The sequence below is a fragment of the Melanotaenia boesemani genome, chromosome 6 (genome assembly GCF_017639745.1).
Source record: "Melanotaenia boesemani isolate fMelBoe1 chromosome 6, fMelBoe1.pri, whole genome shotgun sequence".
Classification (NCBI taxonomy): domain Eukaryota; kingdom Metazoa; phylum Chordata; class Actinopteri; order Atheriniformes; family Melanotaeniidae; genus Melanotaenia; species Melanotaenia boesemani.
This window is the reverse complement of record NC_055687.1, coordinates 2,784,257-2,812,215: the sequence shown is the minus strand read 5'-3', so window position 1 is coordinate 2,812,215 and position 27,959 is coordinate 2,784,257. Positions and strand designations below refer to the sequence as shown.

The following is a 27,959-nucleotide window of genomic DNA, read 5'->3' as shown; positions in this document are numbered from 1 at the left end:
TCACTAAATCCAGAAATATTGACCCATCACATCATCAGACTACAACTTTTAACTTTGATAAATTTATTGTCTTTTATTATTTAAAGTGAAACTTCTGTTGAAGGCAGAAAAACTCAGATGTTAATGATGAGTTCTGGTGATGAGTTCAGGAACCTCTTTTAACAGGTGAATATATCTCTAAGGACAAAGTGATTCCATGTTTTTTACTCAGAGCAACAAATTAAAAACGTAACAGAAGTTAATGAAGACACTAAAAAAGCCGCAATAAATTATTCCACTTGAACAAGATATGCAGAGAATTTTCATTTAATTAACTTCTGTACAAACTCCACCCCCCACGCTTCCTGTCCACGTAAAGGCTCACGTCTGTGTCCATAAATTAGTTTACTGTGATAAGTTTAATATCAACACCTTCCCTGTAGCTTCCTTTGGCGAGAAAAGATTCTTAACCTCCTGATAAGATCCTGTGCTGGCATCAGCCGTCTCCTTCCCCATCGTGGTCGGGGGACTCCATGGCCTCCAGGTCTGGCGGCTCCTCCAGCGCCTCCTGATGGACGTGTTGGATGGACACCATGCCGGTCAGGAGGGCGTAGCTCAACATGGCGCCAAGAGCCACCAGCGCCGACAGCAGCTGCTTCCTGCGCTTGTTGGGGACGTTGTCAAAATCTCCGCCGTCGGACTGTTGGGACGTCTTCTGACTGGAACTTTCTGAAAAAAGGGTGAATAAATGGTCAATTATATATATAACATCTATATATATATATTCATTCCGTTTCAGCAACTGTTCCCACAAAACCAGCTACTTGAACTCTGAAGGATCTGCCTCCCACTTTATTTATTTTCATCCATCTTAATCTTATTTATTAAATTTAATCTTTTTATTGTTCTTGCTGTTATATAGATTTAAACTTAGACACAAGCACTTCTTTGCTAGACAACAGCTTCAGTTTTTGCTGAATTCAGAAGAAAATTCCAGCTCATCCAGCTCTTAATATCTCTGAGATGATTCTATAAATTAGGTTACAGATTTGTTTCTTCAGATTTTATCGATAAATAAAGTTGAGTGTCATCAGCATAACGGTGGATGTTGTGTTTTACTGATGATAAAAAACAAAACTGGTCCCACTCCAAAACCCTGAGGAACACCATAACAGACTAGGTCTGTGTGGAGGACACCACAAACTGGGATCTGTCGGATGAATCTGATCTAAGCCAGTCTAAAGCCGAACGATGAATTTTGATGAGGTTTTCACGTCTTTGTAATGAGATTTACAACAATGTTGAGCAGCTGTAAGATCCAATAGGACCAGCATGGCACCAGACTGTTGTCAGAAACAGTTTTAGTCCTGTGATGTCCTCTGAATCCAGAGTGAATTCTTCAAACAGACCATGATCCTGTAGATGAGCATTTACAGTCGATTTAATACGACTTTTTAAAGGGTTTTAGAGTCTAAAGACAGGTGAGATACAAGTCTGTAGGTAGCTAAAACATCAGGAGGGGGCTTTGTAGGTACTGGTTCACAGCTCATTTAAGTTTCTGGTATATAAACAGTAAACAGATCAATCTGATCGAATGTGGAGGTATTGATTAGGGGTAAAACATCCTTCTTCAGTGTCAGATACACCAAAACAAAAAACAGGAAAAACCGACACAATTTCCACTAAAACCTCATTTAAAAAGAAGAAAACTTACTAGAAAATGACTAAAATCTAGTCAAATAATCTTCCAGGATCTTTTTCCCTTGAGTGTCTTCCAACATTTTGTCTTTTCTCCCAAACACGTTACCCACGACAACAGAAGACAAACATCTCTGCTAATGAGGTCGTCCGTTTACAGATGATGTCATACTGAACTAAAAGAATTTTGTTTTGAAAGATGAAAAACTTTCAACTTTTGCTTAGACGCCAACTTCTGAGCACCACCCACATTTTCTCATCTGGACAGACAGTTTATTTTTATTTACTCTGATGTAAATGGGGTCCTCACCTCGACCGTCTCGGGGGAAGTACAGCAGCAGGATGTTGGTGCAGAAGTTGCTCAGGTTGTCCAGGGATTTCAGATGCTGCTGCAGTTTCCCGTTGGGCAGTTTGCACTTCAGGATGGGCGCCAAGTGGCCGAACACGTAGGCGTCCAGAGAGGAAGGCCTGCAGAGTCAGAGGCCTAGCTTCAGTGCCACACACATGGACAGCTGCTCACATGTCTTTCAGACGCTGTGATTGCAGCAGAAACCTCTATGCAATCATCCCCATGAATACCATCTTTTATTCTGATCTGACCAATACAGATCTGTAAAACCCACAACTGTCATCCGAGGAGATAAAAACCCCTCTAACATGTCTGCCTGAAACAGAAAACAGAAAACTAAAACCTGTGATAGCCTCTAGGTCAGAGGTGCCCAAGTCCGGTCCTCGAGATCCACCATTCTGCAACTTTTAGATGCGACCCTTCTCCAACACACCTGAATCAACTGACTGGCTCATTACCAGACCTCTGCAGAGCTGAATGACATGCAAGTGTGTTGGAGAAGGGTTGCATCTAAAAGTTGCAGGATGGTAGATCTCGAGGACCGAACTTGGGCGCCCCTGCTCTAGGTCAAACCCTGGATCACCACCATCCATCTCTTAGTTGTTGTGATGATACTGGCAGCAAACAGCTCGTCACTCAGACATCCAGCAGCAGCTTTATCAGACCTACAGTAGGTGTCCGAGGGTGGCCTGAACCAGACTTACTACAAAGCTCCCTAAAGCACCGATTACAGCCTCACTAACAGGTTTTTATTTAACCTTGGGATCATCTTCACAGGTAGAGTTTCCCTGACATTTTACAAGTTGGAAAAACTTACGAGTCTCCAAAGAAGAACTTCTGGGAGCCGAGACGTTGGGACAGCAGGTTCATGCACTCTGCAGCGTCACGGTACAACTGAAAAACATACAAACATGTTATACTAAACCACATTAAAGGCTTTTAAAATGTTTTAACTCTTCAAACTAAGCCATGTTCTGATGTTGTAGGTTAGTCTGTTTTTAATCTAAACCAGCCTGTAGAAGCTGAAGCCTTTTAAACCCAGTCAACATGCAGACACTGGCCACGGGTACATGGTGTTTTTAGAAAGGAACAGTCGTTCCAAACTGAGGTTTACATGGAAAACACATTTAATCGCCTTTATTTAATTCTGCTTTAGATCTGGATGTTGGGAGGGGCTCTGATTGGACAGGGGGTGGACGTGACGAATGTAAACGAACTCCAGTTCGTCTACAACATGGAAGACCAGATAAAAAGATTTTCACTCTGTGAAACTGTGATTATAGTTTTGAAGCAGCAGCTCAACACCAGCATCCTGCTTTACTTTGGTCCGCTGAGGAGAAGAAGGGAGGTAGAGAACTGTATCCTCACTAAACCAACTCCAGCTCAGCTGCTTTGTGGCGCCACCGTGCATCAGAAACGTCTTCTTGGCTTCATTCCAGCCATAGAGGAGCATTATTTTTCTTCTTTTCGCACACACAGAACTGTTGTAACTGCATGACGTGGTCGGCCGGTTTGGTCCGCTGGAGTAAAGTGTGATAGCAAACCAAACCAAAGAAAGAAAAGAAAATGGACAGAAATATCGAACCAACCTTCCAGGACTTTCCTGATGTGAATGAACCCTGAGACAACTAACCAGCCTCTTCTGTCTTGTTTTTCTTTGACTCTTTCAGTATCCAGGGATAAACCAGAGTAAAGATCAGCTCCAGATCAACAGGTTCTCCTCAGGTATCACTCCGAGCTTCTCCTCCAGCAGCAAATCAAATAAAAACAAAACGTTCATCCAGCCGTCGTGCTGAACTCTCTGAAGCTCAAAGATCTGCTATATTTATCCCCATGAAAAAAAAACCATAAAACCATCAGTAGTGAAGAAGGATTCCTGCATCTCAGCCCATCTCTGAATTTAAAACTCAGTCTCCTGTAAGTCTCCACAAACCTGTAACCATGACAACACAAGGAGAACAAACAGCAGAGAGCAAGCCGTCACCGATACAAAACATTTCAGGATGAGATCTCCCAGTTCAACCAGGAGTCCTCCTCCATGGTTCCCAGGACAGTTTGGTCTGTGGGTGTCCTGGTTCCCTGATACCAGCCTCTTGGTTTAGAAGGAGGATCAGAATCCTTCCCGACCTTCAGGAGCAGTTGTAGTTCTGCTGGCTTGGAGAAACCTGCTTCGGATTTCCAACATCCAGCCAGTGGAGGTCCTCCATTTGCTGAACGTGTGCGTCAACCAGCAAACTGAAGAGTTTCACCAGAACAAGTGGACCTGGTCTGTACGGACCCCTGACAGGATCCCTGACCATCTTTCTGCAGCTCATCCTCTCACAGCTTTCCATGAAAAGCTCTTCAGATTTCTGACGCAGTAAAGACTGCAGAGCAGCTTTAAACGACACGTCTGATCCTAACAGAACCGAGGTCAAAGGTCTGAGACCCGGTGGGATTAGCAGAACCTGATGGCCGTACAGAAAGACTGATGTGGTCATCATTTCTGTCCTCTTGGTAAAGCTCTTTCTCCTCACCACTCCAAGAGAAAATTCCTGTGTGATGACTTTTATGGGCGCTGAGACTCTGAGGCCGTTAAAGTAAAGGAGGCTTAAAGGAGGCTTCAGAACACACACATTCCTCCTCCGGTCCCAGCGGCCGCCGCTTCTCCACGCCGGCGTCTAAATCAGGAAAATAAGCTGGAAAACTTTCCAGTAGTAGACCGAAACTGTTAATGTTGTTTTTTATGTGCGATAAACAGAAACAGCTGCAGAACCTCATTAAGAAAAGCTTCACAAATGTCACAAAAAGCAGAATGTGTGTTCTTTTCTCTGATACGAAGCCAGAGGTCATGAAAAATCACGAGCAGAAGAACCGCTCAGCTTTCCTCTCATTTAATTATTATTAATTCATATTATTATTATCTTATCCGCAGTAGTTGAAGTAGTTCTAACTGTAGTAACTGTTGTTTTAGTAGTTGTTGTATATATATTGTTGAGCTGACCCTGACTCGGCGTTATAAATGCTGCTAACAGTGCCGTTTACATCGGGGGTAGCTTTGGACAGCCGACAGTCCAGAATGTGGGAGGTTAGTAAGAGCAGATATTACAACATGTCTGAGCAGAGATCAGAGATGGTGGAAACTGAGCTGTTTGTGGAGAAAAGGAACCACTAACAAACCCCAGCAGGAACCATCAACAGAAAATGGAAAGTTGTGGAATAATCTGCTGTCCAGTTGTTGTTCACCAGGACAAACAGAGTCATCCTCAGACTGTCGGACTGGTGGGAGGTGACAGAAAAGCAACAGGAAATCAAACTAGAATATTTCAGAAGAAACTTTGAAGGGCGTCAGTGCAGCCACGTCACAAAGATGGAGCACCTGTGTTGCTATGGTGACAGCAAAGGTCCTAATGGGTGTGAAGGAGGGGCTGGAGACAGGCAGTAGCTACGTCCAATCAGAATAAAAATGCATCATGTAAACATCTCAGCTGATCCAATCAGCCTTGACTGGAAAGAGTTTTCAGTCCAATCCACAGGCGAAGGTGAGCAGGAGAAAATAAAGATGTCTAAACTCATTCTGATGTTTCTGAGCATGCTTGAACCACGTGGGGGTTACGTGACGTAATGAGTTTAAGGGAAGACACATGTGGCGCGACAAACAGCAGCGGCAGCGTTGCAAACCGCGCTCTCCAAGAAATGTGATCGGTTATGATATCGGAGGAAATGTTGACATTTTCAAAGCAGTCCGTGACAGACGAGGCAGACGGAGGAAGAGTCAGAAGATTTTGACTCTACTGAACCAAACAGAATAACAAATCTGGGTTCATCCTATTTTACCAACAAGGAACCAGCATGGTGACTATCATCATCTGATGGCGGACCTCAGGGCTGGTCCAGATAAATCCAGGGCCTACGTTTGGCCAAATCCACCCTGCTGCCACCCTGCTGCCTTTTATTATGTCTCTCTAATCGCGCGTGAAGTACGGGAAAGTCTGGAAAGTCAGACACAGCTAGAATGATGTGTTTGCAGACTGCGCTGTCTAGCCTGCCCTCAGCTCATTGGCCAGTCAGAAGCCCTGGCTGGCTGGTTGTAGCGCCATGCGACAACGTTTTTCTATACGGATACGACGTTTGTGTGAGAAACTGAAAGAGTAAAGGACTGTTGAACTAAGCGCTGTCTGAAAGTGAAAAGTCGAAATGAAAACAAAATTCCTGGACCATGAGCGGCAGAAGGGTCTGCCCAGCACAGAAGTGTCCTTTTTCATCTTTCTACGGTCTTCTGTGTGGTTTTAACGACAACTTTTTCAGTGATTTGTTCCCTAAAGCGTAACCTGCATGTGTGTCACAACCATAAAACGTCCTTAAAACGACCCTCAGCCAGTAAAAGTTTTATCTGTTGTGAGCCATTTAAACTCTGAAAGATGCTTCTTTACCGTCCTCCACCGCAAGGCTCTACAGAGGGTGGTGAAAACTGCTCAGCACATCACCGGGACGGTCCTGTCGTCCATGGAGGACCTCTACACCCAGCGGTGTAGGAGGAAGGCCACCAAAATCATGACGGACCCCAGTCACAAACTGTTTTATCTGCTACCGTCTGGTCGACGGTTTGGCAGCATTCAAGCCCGTCCCACCAGCTCAGGACAGCTTCACACGACAGGACATAAGACTTCTAAATGCTGTCAGCAGCAACGCCGCCTTTAAATAACATCTTCTTGTTGCTTATTAGATATTTATTTGTTTAACTTATTTGTATTCTTGCTTTTTGTGTTTGACTATTTTTATTGTGGTTTCTAGCTTTGTTAGAAGAGCCTGGGATCTAAGAATTTCACTGCTACTGATGTAACTGTGGTGCAATGACAATAAAAATTCATTCATTCATTCATTCTAGCTGAAACTATACCTGAGCTCTAAGTTTCCAAAAAGCCTTTCAGACAAATCTCATTCATTTCTGTCGCTGCCATCAACAGAAGTGCACAGAGGCACATCTGTTTTACTGTACTCTTCTTAAACTCTGGGTCTGTAAACTCTCCGTAATGATGTTTGTCTTAGGAAATGAGCTGAGAAGGAATAAATCCAGTCAGAGATAAGCTACACATCTCAGCAGCCGTCCTGCTGGAGGTTTTAACGCTGGCAGGAACAAACTGAACGCTGTGCAACCTCCAACCTTCCACTGTTCCAGGCCAGCAGTTTTCCAACAGAGCGCTCCGATGAAGAAAGTTTTCCCCTCATTTTTAAATTTGTTCCAACCGCCTCAACAGGCCGAACACATGGAAACGATATCTCCGTCTGAACTGGAAACTGGAGCTGCTGTGTTCTGATGTTACACAGAAAATTAAAGTCACTTGTTTCCTTCACAGAGGAAGACGGAGAATGTGGTCTTCTGTGGCTTCAGCATCTCCACGGACAGATTGTTTTACTCCTGCCTCGTGTTTTAAAGGTTTTCCTTAGAAGGAAAAAAGGCAGGACTGAAAGAAAAGGAACTGATGGAGGAAAATAAAGAGATTAGTTGTTAAACATTCACTTCTTTCTATCAGCTGAACGTGTTGCTTCATGTCTGAACATTAAATCACTTTTCTATAGATGAACTTCTCTCTCCTGTTATTTTATGATATAAAAATCATGCTCCGCTCCAGCCATAGAGGAGCATTATTTTTCTTCTTTTCACACACACATAGAACTTTCTGCTCACTGGTTGATCTTTGGCTGCTCCTGATTGGACGTTACCGTCAATCTAAGCTCTCTGATTGGTGGAAAGTCTGACAGGAAGTGGCTTCATCATCATGTCCAGGTCTAAATAGAGGTCTCTTAGCAACATAGTAGTGATGGTGATGTTTTTATGGTGAAATGTGATAAATAATGCTGTTATCATGGATCATTGTGGATTTACCAGATAGAGTCTCTGAATAAAACTACATTTAGTGGCTGGATTGTAAACCTCCTGGACGGGATAGAAATGCTGGAAAACTTCCGTAGATCAGCTAAAGGGTTAAATATCCATCAGTTTACCCCACAGAGCTACACACCACCGCTCCTGGTGGTGGAGGAGGTGGACGTCGGACAGATCTGATGGAGGTTTAAGAATTTAACTGATTGGCCATCCAATCCCCTGACCGATCATTCAGAATAAAGCTTTCTGAAAATGGATCTCCTAGAAACCGTTTATTATCGTCTCAGAGCTTCTTCAGCTCCTCCTCCATCTCCTCCTCCAGCCCCTCACCTCCTGCTCCATCTCCTCACCTCCTGCTCCATCTCCTCACCTCCTCCTCCATCTCCTCACCTCCCCCTGCACCCCCTCACCTCCTTCTCCAGCTCCTCTCCGGCCTCCAGGCCCTCGTCTCCTCGCAGCAGTCGTAGCTTTTCCAGCTGCCTGCCCTGCATCCGCCCAGGCAGGAAGAAGTTCAGGGGGAAGGGCATGTGCTCGGCGTACCAGCGGCGAGTCACGTCCACGTAGTTTTTCGGCTCGATCCAGAAGGTGTAGATCTGCAGCAGATCAGAGGACAGCCAGACATTTAGGAGGAAGGTCAGGAAATCTGATCCAGTTTAATCTGAAGACCTCTTACCAGCGCGGGCATGAGCTTCTCCTCCAGCAGAGAGATGAAGGCCAGACTGTCGGCTCCCTCCTTGGCTGACAGATCATAGTCTGCATTATATTTCTGAAAAACACAAACAAGCCTTTATATTAACATGAAAACAACACGGAGAGGAGGGCTGGGCGACTAATCCAATTTTAATCGCAATTACGATCTGAGTTTTCAACGATCATTAAAATGGTCCAATTATTTTTTTGTCCTTCACAGTTTCCTCTTGTGCCGTTTTCAGTTGCAAATTCGTGCATGTGAAATGTTGCGCTCGTACACGCAGACGTGCACACGAGGGTTTGCGACGCGACACAAGAAAATAGAAAAATGTTCCATTTTTGTGAGTCGCGACTAAACAATCCACCAGCTTCCAGACACACAAAGAGACAAACGTTATAAACAAACAGAAGAGTGAACGACCCGGAACACGCTGGACAAACGGCATCACGTCTCCATGTTAGTGGAGCGTCTCTCCTGCCCTGGATGATGAGGCTGGTGTGAAGGACGTGGCTACAGTCCCATGTTTGACCTGTGGTCAAGCTGCACCATAGAGCCGGATATAAATGTTGAACTACATTTTATTGACACTGATTTCAAAGTGAAAACCAAATGTCTCCAGACTCATTTTTTCCAGATCCCACCGGCCAGAACGTAGCTGCTGGTCTGAGACAAACTAGAGCTACTGGGACCTGGAAAGAAACTAGTCTGAATTACCACAGACAACACTTAAATTTTCTTTCTCTAATCGTGTTAAATAATCCAGATCTCAATTTCAATCAAAATAATTGTGATTATTCCCATAATCGAGCAGCCCTAACGGAGAGAACTGATCCCTGTTGCTGGTGCACGTTATCCTGCCATTAAGGTCAAATACAGCTCTGAATAAACTGAAGGAGAAATAGATCTTTAATACGACACTTTTTCCAAAAAAGTTGGGACGCTGTGTAAAACATAAATAAATAAAAACAAATCGCATTTTTTATCCTTGGTAGAAAATAACCAACATGTCAGATGATGAAACTGAGACGTTTCACCACGTGATGAAAATATGAGCTGATAGTGAATCTGATGGAAAAAGCTGGAACAGGAGCAACAAAAGGCTGGAAACGTACCTGGTACAAAGCAGAAACACCTGGAGGAGCATTGGACAACTAACCAGGTTACCTGGCAACAGGTCAGTAACATGACTGGTATAAAAGGAGCATTTCAGAGAGGCAGAGTCTCTCAGAGGGAAAGATGGACAGAGCTTCACCAATCTGAGACAAACTGGGGCAGGAATCCAGATAAAAGCTACCCGGATTTGGGAATCTCATTTTTCAATACGGCGGATCACGTAATCCGGCTCACTTTCATCCCGGTTGTTCGAAGCAAAATAGGACTGGATCACCCTGATCCAGATTCCGGTTTTTCAGGATCACCAAATCCAGATTTCCAGCATGTAGATTAAAGTGCGCTGCCGGCCTTGTGAAGAACAGCAGGTAGAAGAGACGGTTTGGATTCTCTGTGATGGAACCACCGGGAACATGACCTGAGCCCCGTGTGGAGGTTGAGGCCCAACCTCTGGCTTTCTGCCAGAATGAGGGACGGACGGGACGTGTAGTGATGATGCAATCGTTAGACATTTTTTCTGACAAGTTCTTTTCTGATTCTGCAGCGATGACTGACGGGAAAATTGAATATTTTATTTGTGTTTGTTCTGGAATTTGTTTGGGGGTTTATTTCAAGGGACAAGATGCTGTCATGTTTAATTCGTGCTTTACTTGCTGAAAGGTTTAAATATCATCACTAGATTCAGAGAACCAGGAGGAATCTCTGTGTGCATGGGACAAGGCTGGATGCTGGTTCAATGTCTTTATTGTCATTGTACATGGTACAACGAAATAAAAAAAAATGCCAGTCCTTAAAGGTGCTGAATGTGCATAAATAAAAAAGTAAAAAGATAAGAAAAATAAATAAAAATAAAAACAGATAAAAAACATCACACACAGCATTAACATCCTACGGATATGTACAGTGATCAGCGACTGTTAAGTACATTTATTGCTCTGGCATAAAAAACGTTCTTCAGCCTGTTAGTCCGTGCTGTTAAGGACCTGAACCGTCTGCCCGAGCAGCAGTTCTAAGATCGAATGTCCTAAATGCGATGGGTCCAAGAGGATATTTCAAGGTTTCCTGAGACAATAAGAGCCACACAGATCTTCCAGGGACGGTAGAGAGCAGCCAATGATCATCTGGGCCGTGGTGACGATCCTCTGGAGCGCTTTCCTGTTTGCAGCTATGCAGCTGGAAAACCTTCTTCTGCATTAAAAGCAGACATGATTCTCTACTGGAAACCACTGCATGGACTCAGGAAGACTTCCAGAAACCACTGTCTGTGAACACAGTTCACCCTGAAACCCACAAATGCAGGTTAAAGCTCCATCATGCAGAGAAGAAGCCAGATGTGAACAGGATCCAGAACCAGCTTCTTCCATCTTCTCTGGACCAAAGCTCATTTAAAATGGTCTGAGGCAAAGTGGAAACCTGGATGAAGATGTGAACTAGTTTGTGGAAAGCATGGACGGCGTGTCCTGCAGACTAAAGAGGAGAGGGAGCATCCAGCTTGTTATCAGTGGACAGGTGAAAAGCTGCATCTCTGATGGGATGGGGCTGCATTAGTGTCTATGGCGTGGGCAGCTTCCACATCTGTGAAGCTCCATCAATGCTGAAAAGTACATGGAGGTTTTAGAGCAACATCTGCTACCATCCAGACAACGTCTCTTTCAGGGAAGGCCTTGCAGATTTCAGCAAGACGATGCTGAACCACATCCTGCATCCATCACAACAGCTTCACAGGAGAAGAGTCCGGCTGCTGAACTGGCCTGCCTGCAGTCCAGACCTTTCACCAGTACACAACATCTGGAGCATCATGGAAGCAGAAATCCAGCAACCAAGGTCCAGGACTGTAGAGCAGCTAGAATCCTGCATCAGACCAGAATGGGAGAACATTCCTCTCCTAAAACTCCAGCAACTGGTCTCCTCACTTCCCAGACGTTTCCATCTCGATTCTACGTCTTCTTGCAATCAGAAACCTACAACAGCCACATACTGACTTCCAGCCCGGAAACAGGCTGAAAATGGTCAAATTACTCCGACAAACAGCAAAAAGAAGAAGAAGATTCTAAACGTGGATGAAGGAGTCCAACAAATGAGATTTAACAACAAAGATGCAAAAACTGAGATTCAAAGACAAAATAACAGAAGACTGCTGAGATAAAAAGATGCAAAAGTTCAAAATGTTGATGGCAGACAGAAAAAAAAGAAAGACAAATGATTTAAAAAGAATAAATAGAAGAAAAAAAAACTTTAATGACGATGCTCCCAGCAGCAGCAGCAGAGGGATGGAATGTGACTGAGGTGAATTAATGCCAGTTAAACTCTGCAGCCAAGTTTGAAGCCAGAGGTTTCCTCCTCCGAGCCTCTTCAGCAGCTTTCCTGCTGCTCTGGTCAGAGAACAGCCCACCGAGGATGCTGGGTAATGTCTTCCAGCTGCTGCTCAGCTACTGACTGAAGCTGAGGGGGATGTGGGAAGAGAGGCTGTAGTTGACCTTTGAGGTTCCTTCCTGAAAACATTTAGGAACAAATAAAAAGTTGTTTTGGTCCGGACGCAGAGTGGGCATGAAGTCCGAGTTAGAAATGTATTATTTCTATCTTTTGTATTTTTGAAATGACAGAAAGGGAAACAGGCTCGTAGCTGCAGACGGTTCTAAGGTCCATCCCCAGACTTTCAGTGAGGTTCAGGTCAGCAGACGGCGAATGTAAAACCTTCAGTCTGGGCCTCTTCAGGTCGTCCGTGGTGGAGTTTCACGTGTGTTTAGGACCTTTATCCTCTTTTCATCTTCAGCTTCTTTACAGATGCTTTTTGTGTCCACAGTTTTGTGGAATTTTATTGAATCTGTTCTTCTCTCCACCCGTGAAATTTTCTCTGAGCCATTGGTTGCAACACAACGCCAACGCATGACTGATCCTCCGCCGTGTGAAATAGTTGGACAGGTGTTCAGGTTCACCTTTGCTCACTGTGACCAAGGATTTCTTTCCTTTCTCTTTGTGTTATTTGGCCCACCATCCTCTACAAATTTACTACAAAACTTATCTTGCAAGCTAACAGTAAAATTCAGACTGAATCATTAAAGAAGTATTTACTGGAACATGTAACTATGATGTTATGCTTATATAAAGTATGTATATGAGGTCAGGTCTAGATCTGCCCGTAACCCAGGACCACCTGTCTCAGGGTTGGGATGCTGGCGACTGAACCGGGAGAATCTCTGGGAGGGGAGATGGATGAGGAGGGTAGAGGGGAGATGGATGAGGAGGGTAGAGGAGAGATGGATGAGGAGGGTAGAGGGGAGATGGATGAGGAGGGTAGAGGGGAGATGGATGAGGAGGGTAGAGGGGAGATGGATGAGGAGGGTAGAGGGGAGATGGATGAGGAGGGTGGAGGGGAGATGGATGAGGAGGGTAGAGGGGAGATGGATGAGGAGGGTGGAGGGGAGATGGAGGAGGAGGGTAGATGGATTAGGAGGGTAGAGGGGAGATGGATGAGGAGGGTGGAGGGGAGATGGATGAGGAGGGTGGAGGGGAGATGGAGGAGGAGGGTAGATGGATTAGGAGGGTAGAGGGGAGATGGATGAGGAGGGTAGAGGAGAGATGGAGGAGGAGGGTGGAGGGGAGATGGAGGAGGAGGGTAGATGGATTAGGAGGGTAGAGGGGAGATGGATGAGGAGGGTAGAGGGGAGATGGATGAGGAGGGTAGAGGGGAGATGGATGAGGAGGGTGGAGGGGAGATGGAGGAGGAGGGTAGATGGATTAGGAGGGTAGAGGGGAGATGGATGAGGAGGGTGGAGGGGAGATGGATGAGGAGGGTGGAGGGGAGATGGAGGAGGAGGGTAGATGGATTAGGAGGGTAGAGGGGAGATGGATGAGGAGGGTAGAGGAGAGATGGAGGAGGAGGGTGGAGGGGAGATGGAGGAGGAGGGTAGATGGATTAGGAGGGTAGAGGGGAGATGGATGAGGAGGGTGGAGGGGAGATGGATGAGGAGGGTGGAGGGGAGATGGAGGAGGAGGGTAGATGGATTAGGAGGGTAGAGGGGAGATGGATGAGGAGGGTAGAGGAGAGATGGAGGAGGAGGGTGGAGGGGAGATGGAGGAGGAGGGTAGATGGATTAGGAGGGTAGAGGGGAGATGGATGAGGAGGGTGGAGGGGAGATGGAGGAGGAGGGTAGATGGATTAGGAGGGTAGAGGGGAGATGGATGAGGAGGGTAGAGGAGAGATGGATGAGGAGGGTAGAGGGGAGATGGATTAGGAGGGTAGAGGAGAGATGGATGAGGAGGGTAGAGGAGAGATGGATGAGGAGGGTAGAGGGGAGATGGATGAGGAGGGTGGAGGGGAGATGGAGGAGGAGGGTAGATGGATTAGGAGGGTAGAGGGGAGATGGATGAGGAGGGTAGAGGAGAGATGGATGAGGAGGGTAGAGGGGAGATGGATTAGGAGGGTAGAGGGGAGATGGATGAGGAGGGTGGAGGGGAGATGGAGGAGGAGGGTAGATGGATTAGGAGGGTAGAGGGGAGATGGATGAGGAGGGTGGAGGGGAGATGGATGAGGAGGGTGGAGGGGAGATGGAGGAGGAGGGTAGATGGATTAGGAGGGTAGAGGGGAGATGGATGAGGAGGGTAGAGGAGAGATGGATGAGGAGGGTGGAGGGGAGATGGATGAAGAGGGGAGATGGATGAGGAGGGTAGAGGGGAGATGGATGAGGAGGGTAGAGGGGAGATGGATGAGGAGGGTAGAGGAGAGATGGATGAGGAGGGTAGAGGGGAGATGGATGAGGAGGGTGGAGGGGAGATGGAGGAGGAGGGTAGATGGATTAGGAGGGTAGAGGGGAGATGGATGAGGAGGGTGGAGGGGAGATGGATGAGGAGGGTGGAGGGGAGATGGAGGAGGAGGGTAGATGGATTAGGAGGGTAGAGGGGAGATGGATGAGGAGGGTAGAGGAGAGATGGATGAGGAGGGTGGAGGGGAGATGGATGAAGAGGGTAGAGGGGAGATGGATGAAGAGGGGAGATGGATGAGGAGGGTAGAGGGGAGATGGATGAGGAGGGTAGAGGGGAGATGGATGAGGAGGGTAGAGGGGAGATGATGAGGAGGGTGGCTAGACACCCTAATGGAAATTAAAAACAAGATCCACAAAGAAGGGCACCGCCCAAGAAGAGCTACCATGTCCATGTAGCCCCAGCTTCAGGAACTGCCCTCATGTCTCCGAGGAAGGCTTTTGAGCCGGAGGCTAGGAGAAGGAGACGCTTACGTAACACCTACGACCCGAGGACCTTGCTTTTACCATCCTGGTTTATATCGATCCAGAGATCCAGAGAACTAATTCTAAATGCTGATAGTTTGAAAGACTATGTTCATTGGGTTTGAGAGACTTTGTGTAAATTGTTGAAGTATTTTTTCTTTTCTTTTTTGAGAGTGTCCCTGCCACTGATGTATTATGAGCGTCTGCGTTTCACATCATTGGCGTAACTTTTGTGAATGGATTTTAAGCTAATAGAGTTCCAGTTAAATTAACTTTACTGTCATTCATTATGAGGGATGCACCAATACCACATTTTTCAAACTAAGTACAAATACTTACAGTTGAGTACTTGCTAATATGAGTACTGATATGAGTGCTAATAAATCCCATTACAGGTCACTGGTGAGGAGTTTGGACCAGAACGTCAGATGTGATGACTGAGTGTTTTTTATTATTATTGTTGTGTAGTCTCTTCATGTGTGTAAAGGCTCATTTTGTTTTTAATATGCATGAACTGATTTTTCATGTAAAGCATGAAAAGTGCTTTATAAATAAAGTTTGACTTAATGTGTGCTATATCAGGCGGTCATCCTGCAGAAACCTCTAAACAGGAGGCTGAAATCCTCTCAGTCTCCATAAATAAGGATTAAACTGGTTTTTGGTGGATTCGGTTTACAGCTGTGACAAAGCATCTATATGCTCAAAATCAGCTTCTCTCAACAAGATACTAAATTTGTATTTTTAATTTGAAACCAGTAATAACTTCCTTGTTTAATCTCTTTTTATTAACATGTTAGTACCCATAAATCTGTTGGTAATTTGTGTGTGTGAGGGAGGGGGAAGAGAGTTAATGTTTCTGCTAATGTTCGCATTTTAAGAGCTATGTTTGGGTTTAGATTATAAAAGGTTATGAATGGTTCCAGTTTCCTTGAAAGGCTGACACATGGTTCCCTATTCTGAGTTTTATTTTTTCCATTACAGTGTGTTCTCAGATGAAGTTAATCCAGTCAGTGATGTGTCACGAGCTCCTTGATTTCCAGAGAAATGAGGAAAGGATTTCTAAATTTGGATGGAATATTTATGTAATCTGGAGATATCACCGAGGAGACGAGGAACGGAGGCTGATGCTGGGACTCTGCAGCTCAGGAGGGTGAGAGTGGGTCAGTGATTCTGTGGTCAAAGGTTCAACCTCATCGGCCTGGAGGACCTGTTTTCTAGATGCATTCGGCTTGTTTAGATCTTTTGCAAACTTCTGATGCTGAGTGTTGTGGTGAGGAAGCAGGAGAGATTTCTTCTGACGACGTTTCCACACAGGCTAGATTTGCGAAGGTGTTGCTGCTAAACAAGTCTACTGAATCCCAACACCGTCTTCTTTTGACACGAACAATAATCAATGTTTAATCAGTGGTTGAAATACAAGTCAATATTATAGTAACATTACTGGAATAGTCCAAATTCAATTCAGTAATTAGATAAACACTTTTTTATATTTATTATAGTCACTGAATGAGGAATGCGGAAACAATTAAAAAAGAAAAAAACAAAAAAAAAACATTTTAATATTTTAATATTTTTCTCCACTTTTAATGTGTCGGTGTTTTACAACCTCAGTCTGAAATTTACATGGATCAGATCAGGATTATTTGTCATTTCAGCCCTTTTAAACGCTATTTTGTTTACAAGAAAAAAAGAAACAAAAAAAAACAAAAACAAACAAACAAACAAAAAAACCTTAATCCCTTAAAATGCTCTGCATGCTTTAAATATTGAAGACAGCGACGCCGTCTCATAGACAAACATGAAAATTAAAAAAAAGAAGGCTAGTAGTCCAAATTCAAATCTTAACATAAAAGAATGTATTTGTTTCTGTTACGATAAATGTGGCATCGAAGGTTAGTTTATAATGGTTTTCAATGGGACATGTTTTGTCCTTAGGATTGAGTGTGTAAGTTTTTGTGGAATTTAGCCTTTTTAGGCCAATTCAAGGAAAGACATTAAAATTATAAAATTATCTTAAAAAGAATTAATAAAATAAAAATTTCTGTTACATGCAATCAATGACATTAAAATGAAAATCAAAATGGCATAAAATTTCTGGAGGACCTCTGAAAGCTAAAGCTCCACCCGCCCGGCGTTCTCCTGCTTCTCTCTGCTGACACACTGATGTCTGAAACAAGCGTCTCTCCACACTGAACAGTCAGTAGTAACTTCCAGCTTTTCCTGCTCGGTTTGTGGGAATTATCAGTGGTGCTGGAATGTATCTGCCAGCATTTTCCAGTTGTTTAATGAGTTTTTCCAGTCAGCTGCAGACTCACACAGAACCACATTCAGGACCTGGACCTGGTCCAGGACGAGGCCCTCAAAACTTTAACTCCTCTTATCATCTCTGAGCTTCTTCTATATTAAAGTACTTCATGTAGAAGTACCACAGATACTGCACAGCTCTACTTACTGAAGATACTTGAAGTTTCTGTTTTAAGGAGACAAACTGTAAATCTGTTGCCAAGCAACCATCAACAATGCAAAGTTCACTTTTTTCCTTTTTAAAGATTCAGCGCTCTGCTCAGTAAGACATTAGTTTAGTTTAGTAAGACACCAGTTTCTTGACTGCTGGATCCTATAAATTTCTCAGGTAAATCCTGAGATGTGTTCGCTGTTGGTTGCTCTAAAAAGACAAGCTCCCCGCCCCACTAAGCACGAGCAACCGCCATCCCAGCAGACGCTAACGGAGTTTCACATGCATACAGAGGTCAGATTCAAGCTCCCAGCTCAAGCCTCACCCGTCAGTACTAGAAACCTCAAAGTGAGCTGGAACTGATGCTGGTGAGCTGGGACTGATGTTGGGGAACTGGGACTGATGCTCGGGAACTGGGACTAACACCGGGAGCTGGGACTAATGCTGGTGAGCTGGAACTGATACTGGGAGCTGGGACTGATGCTGGGGAACTGGGACTAACACCGGGAGCTGGAACTGATACTGGGAGCTGGGACTGATGCTGGGGAACTGGGACTAACACCGGGAGCTGGGACTAATGCTGGTGAGCTGGAACTGATACTGGGAGCTGGGACTAATGCTGGGGAACTGGGACTAACACCGGGAGCTGGAACTGATGCTGGTGAGCTGGAACTGATACTGGGAGCTGGGACTGATGCTGGGGAACTGGGACTAACACCGGGAGCTGGAACTGATGCTGGTGAGCTGGGACTGTTGTTGGGGAACTGGGACTGATGCTCGGGAACTGGGACTAACACCGGGAGCTGGGACTAATGCTGGTGAGCTGGAACTGATACTGGGAGCTGGGACTGATGCTGGGGAACTGGGACTAACACCGGGAGCTGGAACTGATGCTGGTGAGCTGGAACTGATACTGGGAGCTGGGACTGATGCTGGGGAACTGGGACTAACACCGGGAGCTGGAACTGATGCTGGTGAGCTGGGACTGTTGTTGGGGAACTGGGACTGATGCTGGGGAACTGGGACTAACACCGGGAGCTGGGACTAATGCTGGTGAGCTGGAACTGATACTGGGAGCTGGGACTGATGCTGGGGAACTGGGACTAACACCGGAAGCTGGAACTGATACTGGGAGCTGGGACTGATGCTCGGGAACTGGGACTAACACCGGAAGCTGGAACTGATACTGGGAGCTGGGACTGATGCTCGGGAACTGGGACTAACACCGGGAGCTGGGACTAATGCTGGTGAGCTGGAACTGATACTGGGAGCTGGGACTGATGCTGGGGAACTGGGACTAACACCGGGAGCTGGAACTGATACTGGGAGCTGGGACTGATGCTCGGGAACTGGGACTAACACCGGGAGCTGGGACTAATGCTGGTGAGCTGGAACTGATACTGGGAGCTGGGACTGATGCTGGGGAACTGGGACTAACACCGGGAGCTGGAACTGATGCTGGTGAGCTGGAACTGATACTGGGAGCTGGGACTGATGCTGGGGAACTGGGACTAACACCGGGAGCTGGAACTGATGCTGGTGAGCTGGGACTGTTGTTGGGGAACTGGGACTGATGCTGGGGAACTGGGACTAACACCGGGAGCTGGGACTAATGCTGGTGAGCTGGAACTGATACTGGGAGCTGGGACTGATGCTGGGGAACTGGGACTAACACCGGGAGCTGGAACTGATACTGGGAGCTGGGACTGATGCTGGGGAACTGGGACTAACACCGGGAGCTGGGACTAATGCTGGTGAGCTGGAACTGATACTGGGAGCTGGGACTAATGCTGGGGAACTGGGACTAACACCGGGAGCTGGAACTGATGCTGGTGAGCTGGAACTGATACTGGGAGCTGGGACTGATGCTGGGGAACTGGGACTAACACCGGGAGCTGGAACTGATGCTGGTGAGCTGGGACTGTTGTTGGGGAACTGGGACTGATGCTGGGGAACTGGGACTAACACCGGGAGCTGGGACTAATGCTGGTGAGCTGGAACTGATACTGGGAGCTGGGACTGATGCTGGGGAACTGGGACTAACACCGGGAGCTGGAACTGATGCTGGTGAGCTGGAACTGATACTGGGAGCTGGGACTGATGCTGGGGAACTGGGACTAACACCGGGAGCTGGAACTGATGCTGGTGAGCTGGGACTGTTGTTGGGGAACTGGGACTGATGCTGGGGAACTGGGACTAACACCGGGAGCTGGGACTAATGCTGGTGAGCTGGAACTGATACTGGGAGCTGGGACTGATGCTGGGGAACTGGGACTAACACCGGAAGCTGGAACTGATACTGGGAGCTGGGACTGATGCTCGGGAACTGGGACTAACACCGGAAGCTGGAACTGATACTGGGAGCTGGGACTGATGCTCGGGAACTGGGACTAACACCGGGAGCTGGGACTAATGCTGGTGAGCTGGAACTGATACTGGGAGCTGGGACTGATGCTGGGGAACTGGGACTAACACCGGGAGCTGGAACTGATACTGGGAGCTGGGACTGATGCTCGGGAACTGGGACTAACACCGGGAGCTGGGACTAATGCTGGTGAGCTGGAACTGATACTGGGAGCTAGGACTGATGCTGGGGAACTGGGACTAACACCGGGAGCTGGAACTGATACTGGGAGCTGGGACTGATGCTCGGGAACTGGGACTAACACCGGGAGCTGGAACTGATACTGGGAGCTGGGACTGATGTTGGGGAGCTGGAACTAACACCGGGAGCTGGGAGTGAAGACCAAGGTTCTAGTAAGTGCTTCTGGATGAGCGAGGGTATGCTGTATATTGAGAACATCAGTTTCCAAAAGTCTCCAGAAACACGTGAAAAAATCTCTGGATTTGTCGCTAGTCACTTTTTTAAACTCGTCAAGTATAGCGCCACAGTAACAATGTGTTAGCTGAGCTCTGACGTGTGCATCAATATAATCGGTGTACCAGGAACTTGTGCACTGACAAATGTTCTGCGTTGTTTGGAAACTGTGTTTAAATGCGGTAATTTTAACGTGTTATTTTTCTGTAATTAGTTAAACATAATTAATGCATTAAGGTTCCACCCCGAGAATAGATATAAAATCATTTTTAAAAAGATAAAAATTACAAGAGTTATTTAAATACAAATCTAAATAACGAAAATTAAATTAAAACAAAAATACCTAACTCATAAAAAAAAGAAAAACAGATAAATACATTTTTAAAACCCAAGTATTCTTTTATGTAGAAAACCTGAAATCTAATCAAAAACAAACATCAGCAGTGGGAAATCAAAGCTTTCTAGATTTTATTTTTGGGATGAAATGCAAAACATTATGAAAACCGGTGGTTCAACGTCACAAGGGCTTCGTCCCTGCGTTCTCCAAAACCACCGTCTCCATGAGTTAGAGGAACTGCTGAGAGCTCATTTCTGAAACAAAGATGGCTCCTTTCTGACCAGATTTAACCGTTTACGCTTCACTAACAAACATTTTAAATAAACTTTTTTAAACTGACCAATAAGTTTATTCCATAAAGGAGGATTCTGAATATTTTCCTTCACTGGTTGGTGAACTGGTCGTTACAGCCTGAGGTGGAGCTTACCTGTTTTCTGAGGTGGATGATGATGTCAGAAGGCCGGCTCAGAGTTGCTTTCTGATTGGTCCTCAGAGCAGGCAGAGACCCTTAAAAGAGAGAAAGAGAAATAAATGAACACATACTGTGTGGCAGCAGGAATTCTTCTTTTTTCTTATGAGTGAGTTAATGAAGCTGGAAATGTGGAGGCGCCTCACTGTTGGGACTCCTCCAGGGGTTGCAGATCTTTCGTAGTTTTAAAGGAGCTCCGGCAAACTGAGCATAGGCCTGAAGGAGGACACAACACACAAGAGGTCATCAAAACAATCAGAAGCTTCACATCTTCACAGGACGAGTCAAATTCAGGAAATGAGAAACATCCAGGATCTCATCAATCATGAGATAATCATGTTAATAGAGAGAAAAATCTCTGAGGAATGTTTCCCAGAATTAAAAATGGGGACTGACCGGGTACTAGAGGGAGGACTTGACAAAGTGGACGGTGGGTAGATATTTAGTCAAAATGGTGAGAGCTTGGCTCGTCAAACAGCTGAGAAATGACCAAAATAACAGCACGAAATGGACAACTGATCAGACATATTCCTGTCCTTGGGACTCCTCAGGACTCATCGGGACTCTTCAGGACTCGTCGGGACCCTCAGGACTCCTCAGGACTCTTCAGGACAGTCCATATGCAGTAGAACTCATATTTAGGACAGACATGATGACCACAGCTCAGCTTTTCCACCCAGTTCTGAACAGAAGTCAACCGGTTCACACGGAGAAAAAGTCTGAGCTGATCAGGAGATTCAAGTCAAATTTTAATTTTTTAAATAAAATAAAAAACATTTTTAAGGGTGGATTTTTAATCAAATGAAAAAATAAGTAAACTAAATTAAAAACAAGAACAAATAAATAAACCAGGACGAGGACAGATGAGGAACAGGTTGGTTGGTCGTGAGGAAGTTCAGGATTCAGACGTTCCTGTAAAACTGGACATGACTCAGTTCTTCTGGGAAAAAAAAGAAAAGCTTCATCTGAGCCGAGAGCCTCCTTCAGCTTTTACAACCAGAAAAAATGAGGAGGAATTTCCTCATAAATGCGCAGCCGGGAAGTGGGAATGTGATGAAAGTGAAGACGTTAGTTCCACAGAGAGGAACGAACATGCAGCTGGTTCTGTGTGAAACAAACGGGCCGGCACAGAACCGGTCGGTTCCACAGCTTTATGTCTGAGATAGAGAACCGTCTTTATTATGGAAAACAACATCCAATCCATTCAAAAACAGGCTGATTTATAAAGAAAAGAACATGGAGTCCTGATGTGCCAGAAAGTCTTAAAACCAGTTCTAACTGGGAACCAGAGGGCTGAAACAAGCAGCACCTGCTCCAGACTTTGATGTTCCCTACTAGAGGCAGGTTTTATAAACTCTAAATATTAACAGGTGAGTCCATGAAGCTGCTGCAGGTGTCCAGACGTCCAGCGTGAACATGCAGAGTTTCCTCCAGGACTCCATGATCCCTGTTGCTTGTAAAAGTCCTTCAGATGACTTTGTTGTAAATCAGCAATGAACAAATAAAGCTGAGTTGAACTGAATAAAGTCCTGGAAGCAAAGTTTCCTCCCCGCTGTCTCCCCGTCTATCAAGCTGAGAAACATAGTGATAAATATTCCTTCTTTATTGATCATCAGTTACACCGATAATTTTTAAGTCCTTATTTGTAGATTCACCGGGACCGCCTTCTAGTACCGGGTCGTCCTCTCCACCGGGACCGCCTCCTAGTACCGGGTCCTCCTCTTCATCGGGACCGCCTTCTAGTACTGGGTCGTCCAATCCACCGGGACAATCCATCTAGTACTGGGTCGTCCTCTCCACCGGGACCACCTTCTAGTACCGGGTCGTCCTCTCCACCCGGACCGCCTCCTAGTACCAGATCTCCACCAGGACCACCTCCTAGTACCGGGTCGTCCTCTCCACCGGGACCGCCTCCTAGTACCGAGTCGTCCTCTCCACCGGGACCGCCTCCTAGTACAGGGTCGTCCTCTCCACCGGGACCGCCTCCTAGTACCGAATCGTCCTCTCCTCCGGGACCGCCTCCTAGTACCGGGTCGTCCTCTCCACCGGGACCGCCTCCTAGTACCGAGTCGTCCTCTCCACCGGGACCGCCTCCTAGTACCGGGTCGTCCTCTCCACCGGGACCGCCTCCTAGTACCGAGTCGTCCTCTCCTCCGGGACCGCCTCCTAGTACCGGGTCGTCCTCTCCACCGGGACCGCCTCCTAGTACCGGGTCGTCCTCTCCACCGGGACCGCCTCCTAGTACCGAGTCGTCCTCTCCTCCGGGACCGCCTCCTAGTACCGAGTCGTCCTCTCCACCGGGACCGCCTCCTAGTACCGGGTCGTCCTCTCCACCGGGACCACCATCTAGTACCGGGTCGTCCTCTCCACCGGGACCACCATCTAGTACCGGGTCGTCCTCTCCACCGGGACCACCATCTAGTACCGGGTCGTCCTCTCCACCGGGACCGCCTCCTAGTACCAGATCTCGACCAGGACCACCTCCTAGTACCGGGTCGTCCTCTCCACCGGGACCACCTTCTAGTACCGGGTCGTCCTCTCCACCGGGACCACCTTCTAGTACCGGGTCGTCCTCTTCATCAGGACCACCTTCTAGTACCGGGTCGTCCTCTTCATCAGGACCACCTTCTAGTACCGGGTCGTCCTCTTCATCAGGACCACCTTCTAGCTCGCTATGCAGGGAATAAACTTTTCCGGCCCCTGCAGGTTCTTGGAGTTTTTGTAGCAATAAATAGACAATTTCATAACTTGGTGTTTGCACTCATGTGTGTAGTCATTGGACATAGTTCCGGTTGGCATGCAGCACAATTCACCACGGTGTGAAAAAATGGACTGTATGAGTAGAAAAGCTTGTGAATCTTTACTGTGGATGGTTTCTAAAATTCAGACCTTGGAGGCGATCATTTCTCCTGCAGACTCATGCTGTAAAAACTGGTCTTGGGGACAGAAACGTGCTTGTTATGTAACGTTTACAGGCTCAGACTCAGTCGGTCCAGCTGCGAGAGTCCGTAAAAAGCCTCCAATAACAACTCAGCCTGAGAGGCACTTCCTGTTGGAGGGGGTTGTAGGAAAATCCCACCTCATCCTGATGTTCAGTGCAACCGTGAGTCTGCATGGTGGTGCTTTCACTTCACCTGCGTGGACACCTGAAGCCCCGCCTCCCATCCAGTCCTCCACCACCTGACAGTTTCAGGAGGTTTGATTCCTTTTTAGTTTAAGGTTTAAACTACAGAGCTGAGAGATCATCTGCAGCAGCAGCACTTCAGTGTTTTCCAACCGCTGCAGAAGGTGGCCATCATTACCCAGAATCCCCTGCTGCCCTGCTGTCTGATCTCAGTCCAACACAACTATGTTTCAGTCAGGTTTAAATCCTCAGGGAAGCACTGCAGCCCTCAGTGCGGTCTGCAGGCGATACCACCGAATCCACACTGTCACCAGGCTCTCAGGATGACATCAGTCATGGAAACTCGTTCTGGGTGGTCTCCGACTTTTTCTTTTTTTTAGAAAAAAAGGAGACATCTGCAGCTTTTCAGCCTGATTTGAGCAGATTATTTCACATCTTGTTAGCTACGTCACTCTGGTATTTCTGAAGACAAACAGCAGGTGTGGGACTCCTCACTTCTCATTCATGACTTTATTTCCAACACTAACACACGGCAGAAGATGGAGCATCATCATCATCATCCATCTAAATATTTTACTTAACATTTATCTGATTTTCTATGAAAAATGACAGACTAGTGAGATGTGGTACGAGCATCTGGAGTAAGAGCAGAAAGCATTTCTCTGTATGATGTGGATGTGACATAAGAAGCAATTTAATTTGATAGTGGTGGGCAGATCGATCCAAAAAGCAATAATATCACAGCTAGTGTGATAACATCGATACTTTAATGAAAGGCTTGGAAACTAAGGAGGATAAAGTGGTTTTTAGTGCAACAGCTGCAAAAAGGCACCCACATGCCCAAAATCAGCCTCTCCTGCAGAGAAAAGTCCAAATTCAGATGTTTCCTCCGGCACGAGTAATAACTTTGTTTATGCATTAATGTGTTAAAACAACAAACAGGTTAATTCCACAGATTAATCTCTTTGCATTAGCAGGGGTGTCAAACTCTGTTCCTCGAGACCTGCAGTCCTGTAGGTTTTAGATGTTTCCCTGCTCCAACACACCTGAATGAAATGAATGGGTCATTGTGCAGAAGTTGATAAGAAGCTGTTGGATCCAGGGAAACAACTAGAACCTGCAGGACCGTGGCCCTCGAGGACCAGTTTGACATCCTTAATTAAATCTTAAAGACCCATAAGGAGTGTTCATGTGATTTTACACTTTTTAATGTTGAAAAATTAATTAACGCAGAATAATCTAGAAAAATGTCAAATTTTTATGATTTCTTTTACAATACTCGTACCATAAAACCGTGACATCCTTGCTATAATCCAAACCTTAGATCTTGTAAAGCTGGTCTTAAAACTCTTATTTGCCATTGTGTTTATGTAAGAAAGAGAGCTCATCTTTGTATTTTCAATATATTTTCCTGCACATGTACATTGACAGTGATGATATCAGTGATGATGATGATTGACAGAAAGAATTTTCTGTTTTAATTCTATTTTTAATTTACTGTTTTATATTTCTATTGCACTTTTTAATATTTTATGGAAAAATGTTTTTAATTGATTTACACATAAAATATATTTATACAAATAAACCTGCCTCGGCTTTTATTTGTGTAAAACCCTTTGAATGGATGGAGCAGCCTGAAGCTGGACAGAAAGTTGTTTTGTTGTTTTTATGATGGTAAATAATCCGTCATGTTGGTATAGAAACACGCTGCTGCCACCTGGTGGTCATCTGAAGAATTACATCCCATATTGCTCCAGCCTGCAGACAAGCCAGTTTCACACCTACTGTAGATCCTGATCCAGACCAGATAATGATCATGATGTTTACTGGTCAGCTATTTTATCATTTTCTTACTAATCTATCTAATCTATCTTTACTAATGTGTTTCAATAAACTCTATAAATAAAATCTTTCAATATTAATCTATCATGAAACGGCTGGATGTAAACAGATATCAACGCTTTGCTGCCATTTTACATCATTTTAAGTATTCCTGGAAGAAAAAAACCCTCAGATTGGTTCAGGAAACTGAACCAGAACAAGTTCTGCTATTATGGAAACATTTTATTGCATTTAATCTTGTACGAATTAGATCAGGTAACATTATACAGAGTCATGATGGCAACGTTGGTCATTTATAAAAGACAACGAAAGAATCATATTTGTTCATGTTTCTGCAGAGGCTGACATGTAAAATGTTGTAGCGGACAGTTTTCATTTTCCAGAAAAAGGACATTTACATATTCAGAAAGTTTAAGTCTGAATGGGTTAAAGTCTGAGCTGAAACCTCTGCAACAGACTGGTTTATACTGGGATTAAAAGCTACAGCTTCTACAGATTAGTTTATTATTATTATTATTATTATAATTATTATTTTAATAAACAATTAAACGTGTAGACCAAAAATAGCTCAAATGAAAAGGACTTGGAGTTTTAAGGGCTAAAGGAGGCATAGACCTTTTAAAAGGTTGGACAACTTAGACAAGTCTGACAACTCAAGAAGATTGGAAGATACTTTCTTTAAACCTTTTCTGCCGTATCAGTCCAGACTTACTTCTCCATCTTCAGAGGATTTCAGGCAGTAAAAAGGCTCCTAACTCAAAGGATGCCCCAGAGTTGTGGGTCGACACATAACAGAAAACTTAGCAAAGAAGCAGTTTAAACTGGATCTTTTGGCCCTTTCTAACTAGCAGCGTGTACCAAAGGCACATTATTTTAAAATCAGCAAAGACCGGACAGTTTGAAATAGAAAACGTAATTTTTACAAGAAGATTACCAAAGAGGTTCAGAAAATTACTCAATTCACAAGTTTCTTGGCTTCGCTTCACCAGTAACGTTTACTGTGACTTCATGGGGATAGTTATATTTCACTACCTCCACTCATCCACTGGTTTCTCTTTTATGGCCGTTGTTGCGGTTTGCACGTTTAACTTCAGACTGTTTCATTCAGGCGTTAGCATGCTAACGCTAGCAGCAGTGCCGCGTGCCGATTTAACCCGCGTTTCTGTGGCTGAAAGACTGCGACAGACATCCGGTGGAAAGACGCGGTGTCGACATGAACAGACACTCACCAAAACCACCAGACAGTCGGTGCTGACAGACGGTAAACCCCAGTCTCCTTCCCAGCAAAACAACTCGTCAGGCGCCGCCATTTTTAGCCGGGACGGTCACCCCTGACACCGGAAGAGGAGCGCTTGACTTCCGTTTCCCCGACAAAATAAAATAAAATAATTTCAGTTGTATGTATATAATATAATATTTAATTAATGCATCCAAAGTAAGCATTCATTACAGACATTTAGTTTATTTATTAGATCGGTTTTAACTTCGAAGTAAATCTTCATAATAAATTAAGTCTAAAATGTAATTTTCAAGAATATTGAGACAACCAATCAATATATATATATATATATATATATATATATATATATATATATATATATATATATATATATATATATATATATATATATATACACATAAACTGATAATAGACACACAACATATACATGAAACATGAAAAAGCAGAATTTTTCAGAATGTGAGACTGGGCTCCTGATGGACCACGTTGGAAAACGTAAAAGTGTTTAACTGGTGGGCACGGCGTGGGCATTACTGCTGTCAGAAAGACAGAATAGTGGCTGCAGGTGGAGATGCTGTCATCACAGTGTCAGAAGGGAAGACACACCAGAGGAGTCGGACATTGCGGCTGGATATCTCAGTCGGTACAAATCCGTCGCCCACGTAGGAGACTGAAGTTCGAATCCCACAGGAGTGAACAGTAACACCTTCCAGTCGGGGCCTTCGGCAGGACGCTGCAGCCCATAGTAGATCGTTC

At 45.2% G+C, this 27,959-nt stretch overlaps 1 protein-coding gene across 1 annotated transcript; it reads right to left on the bottom strand.

The window, feature by feature from the left end:
- Positions 1–46: 46 nt before the first annotated feature.
- On the bottom strand, positions 47–27,325 carry LOC121642334 (metaxin-1-like). Its single transcript, XM_041989017.1, has 8 exons — positions 27,193–27,325; positions 21,144–21,213; positions 20,956–21,035; positions 8,566–8,658; positions 8,303–8,485; positions 2,844–2,920; positions 1,988–2,145; positions 47–708 (listed from the first exon to the last, which is right to left on the bottom strand). The coding sequence occupies exons 1-8, from the start codon at positions 27,271–27,273 to the stop codon at positions 476–478; spliced, it is 975 nt and encodes a 324-aa protein (XP_041844951.1). The 5' UTR covers positions 27,274–27,325; the 3' UTR covers positions 47–475.
- Between the last annotated feature and the right edge of the window lie 634 nt (positions 27,326–27,959).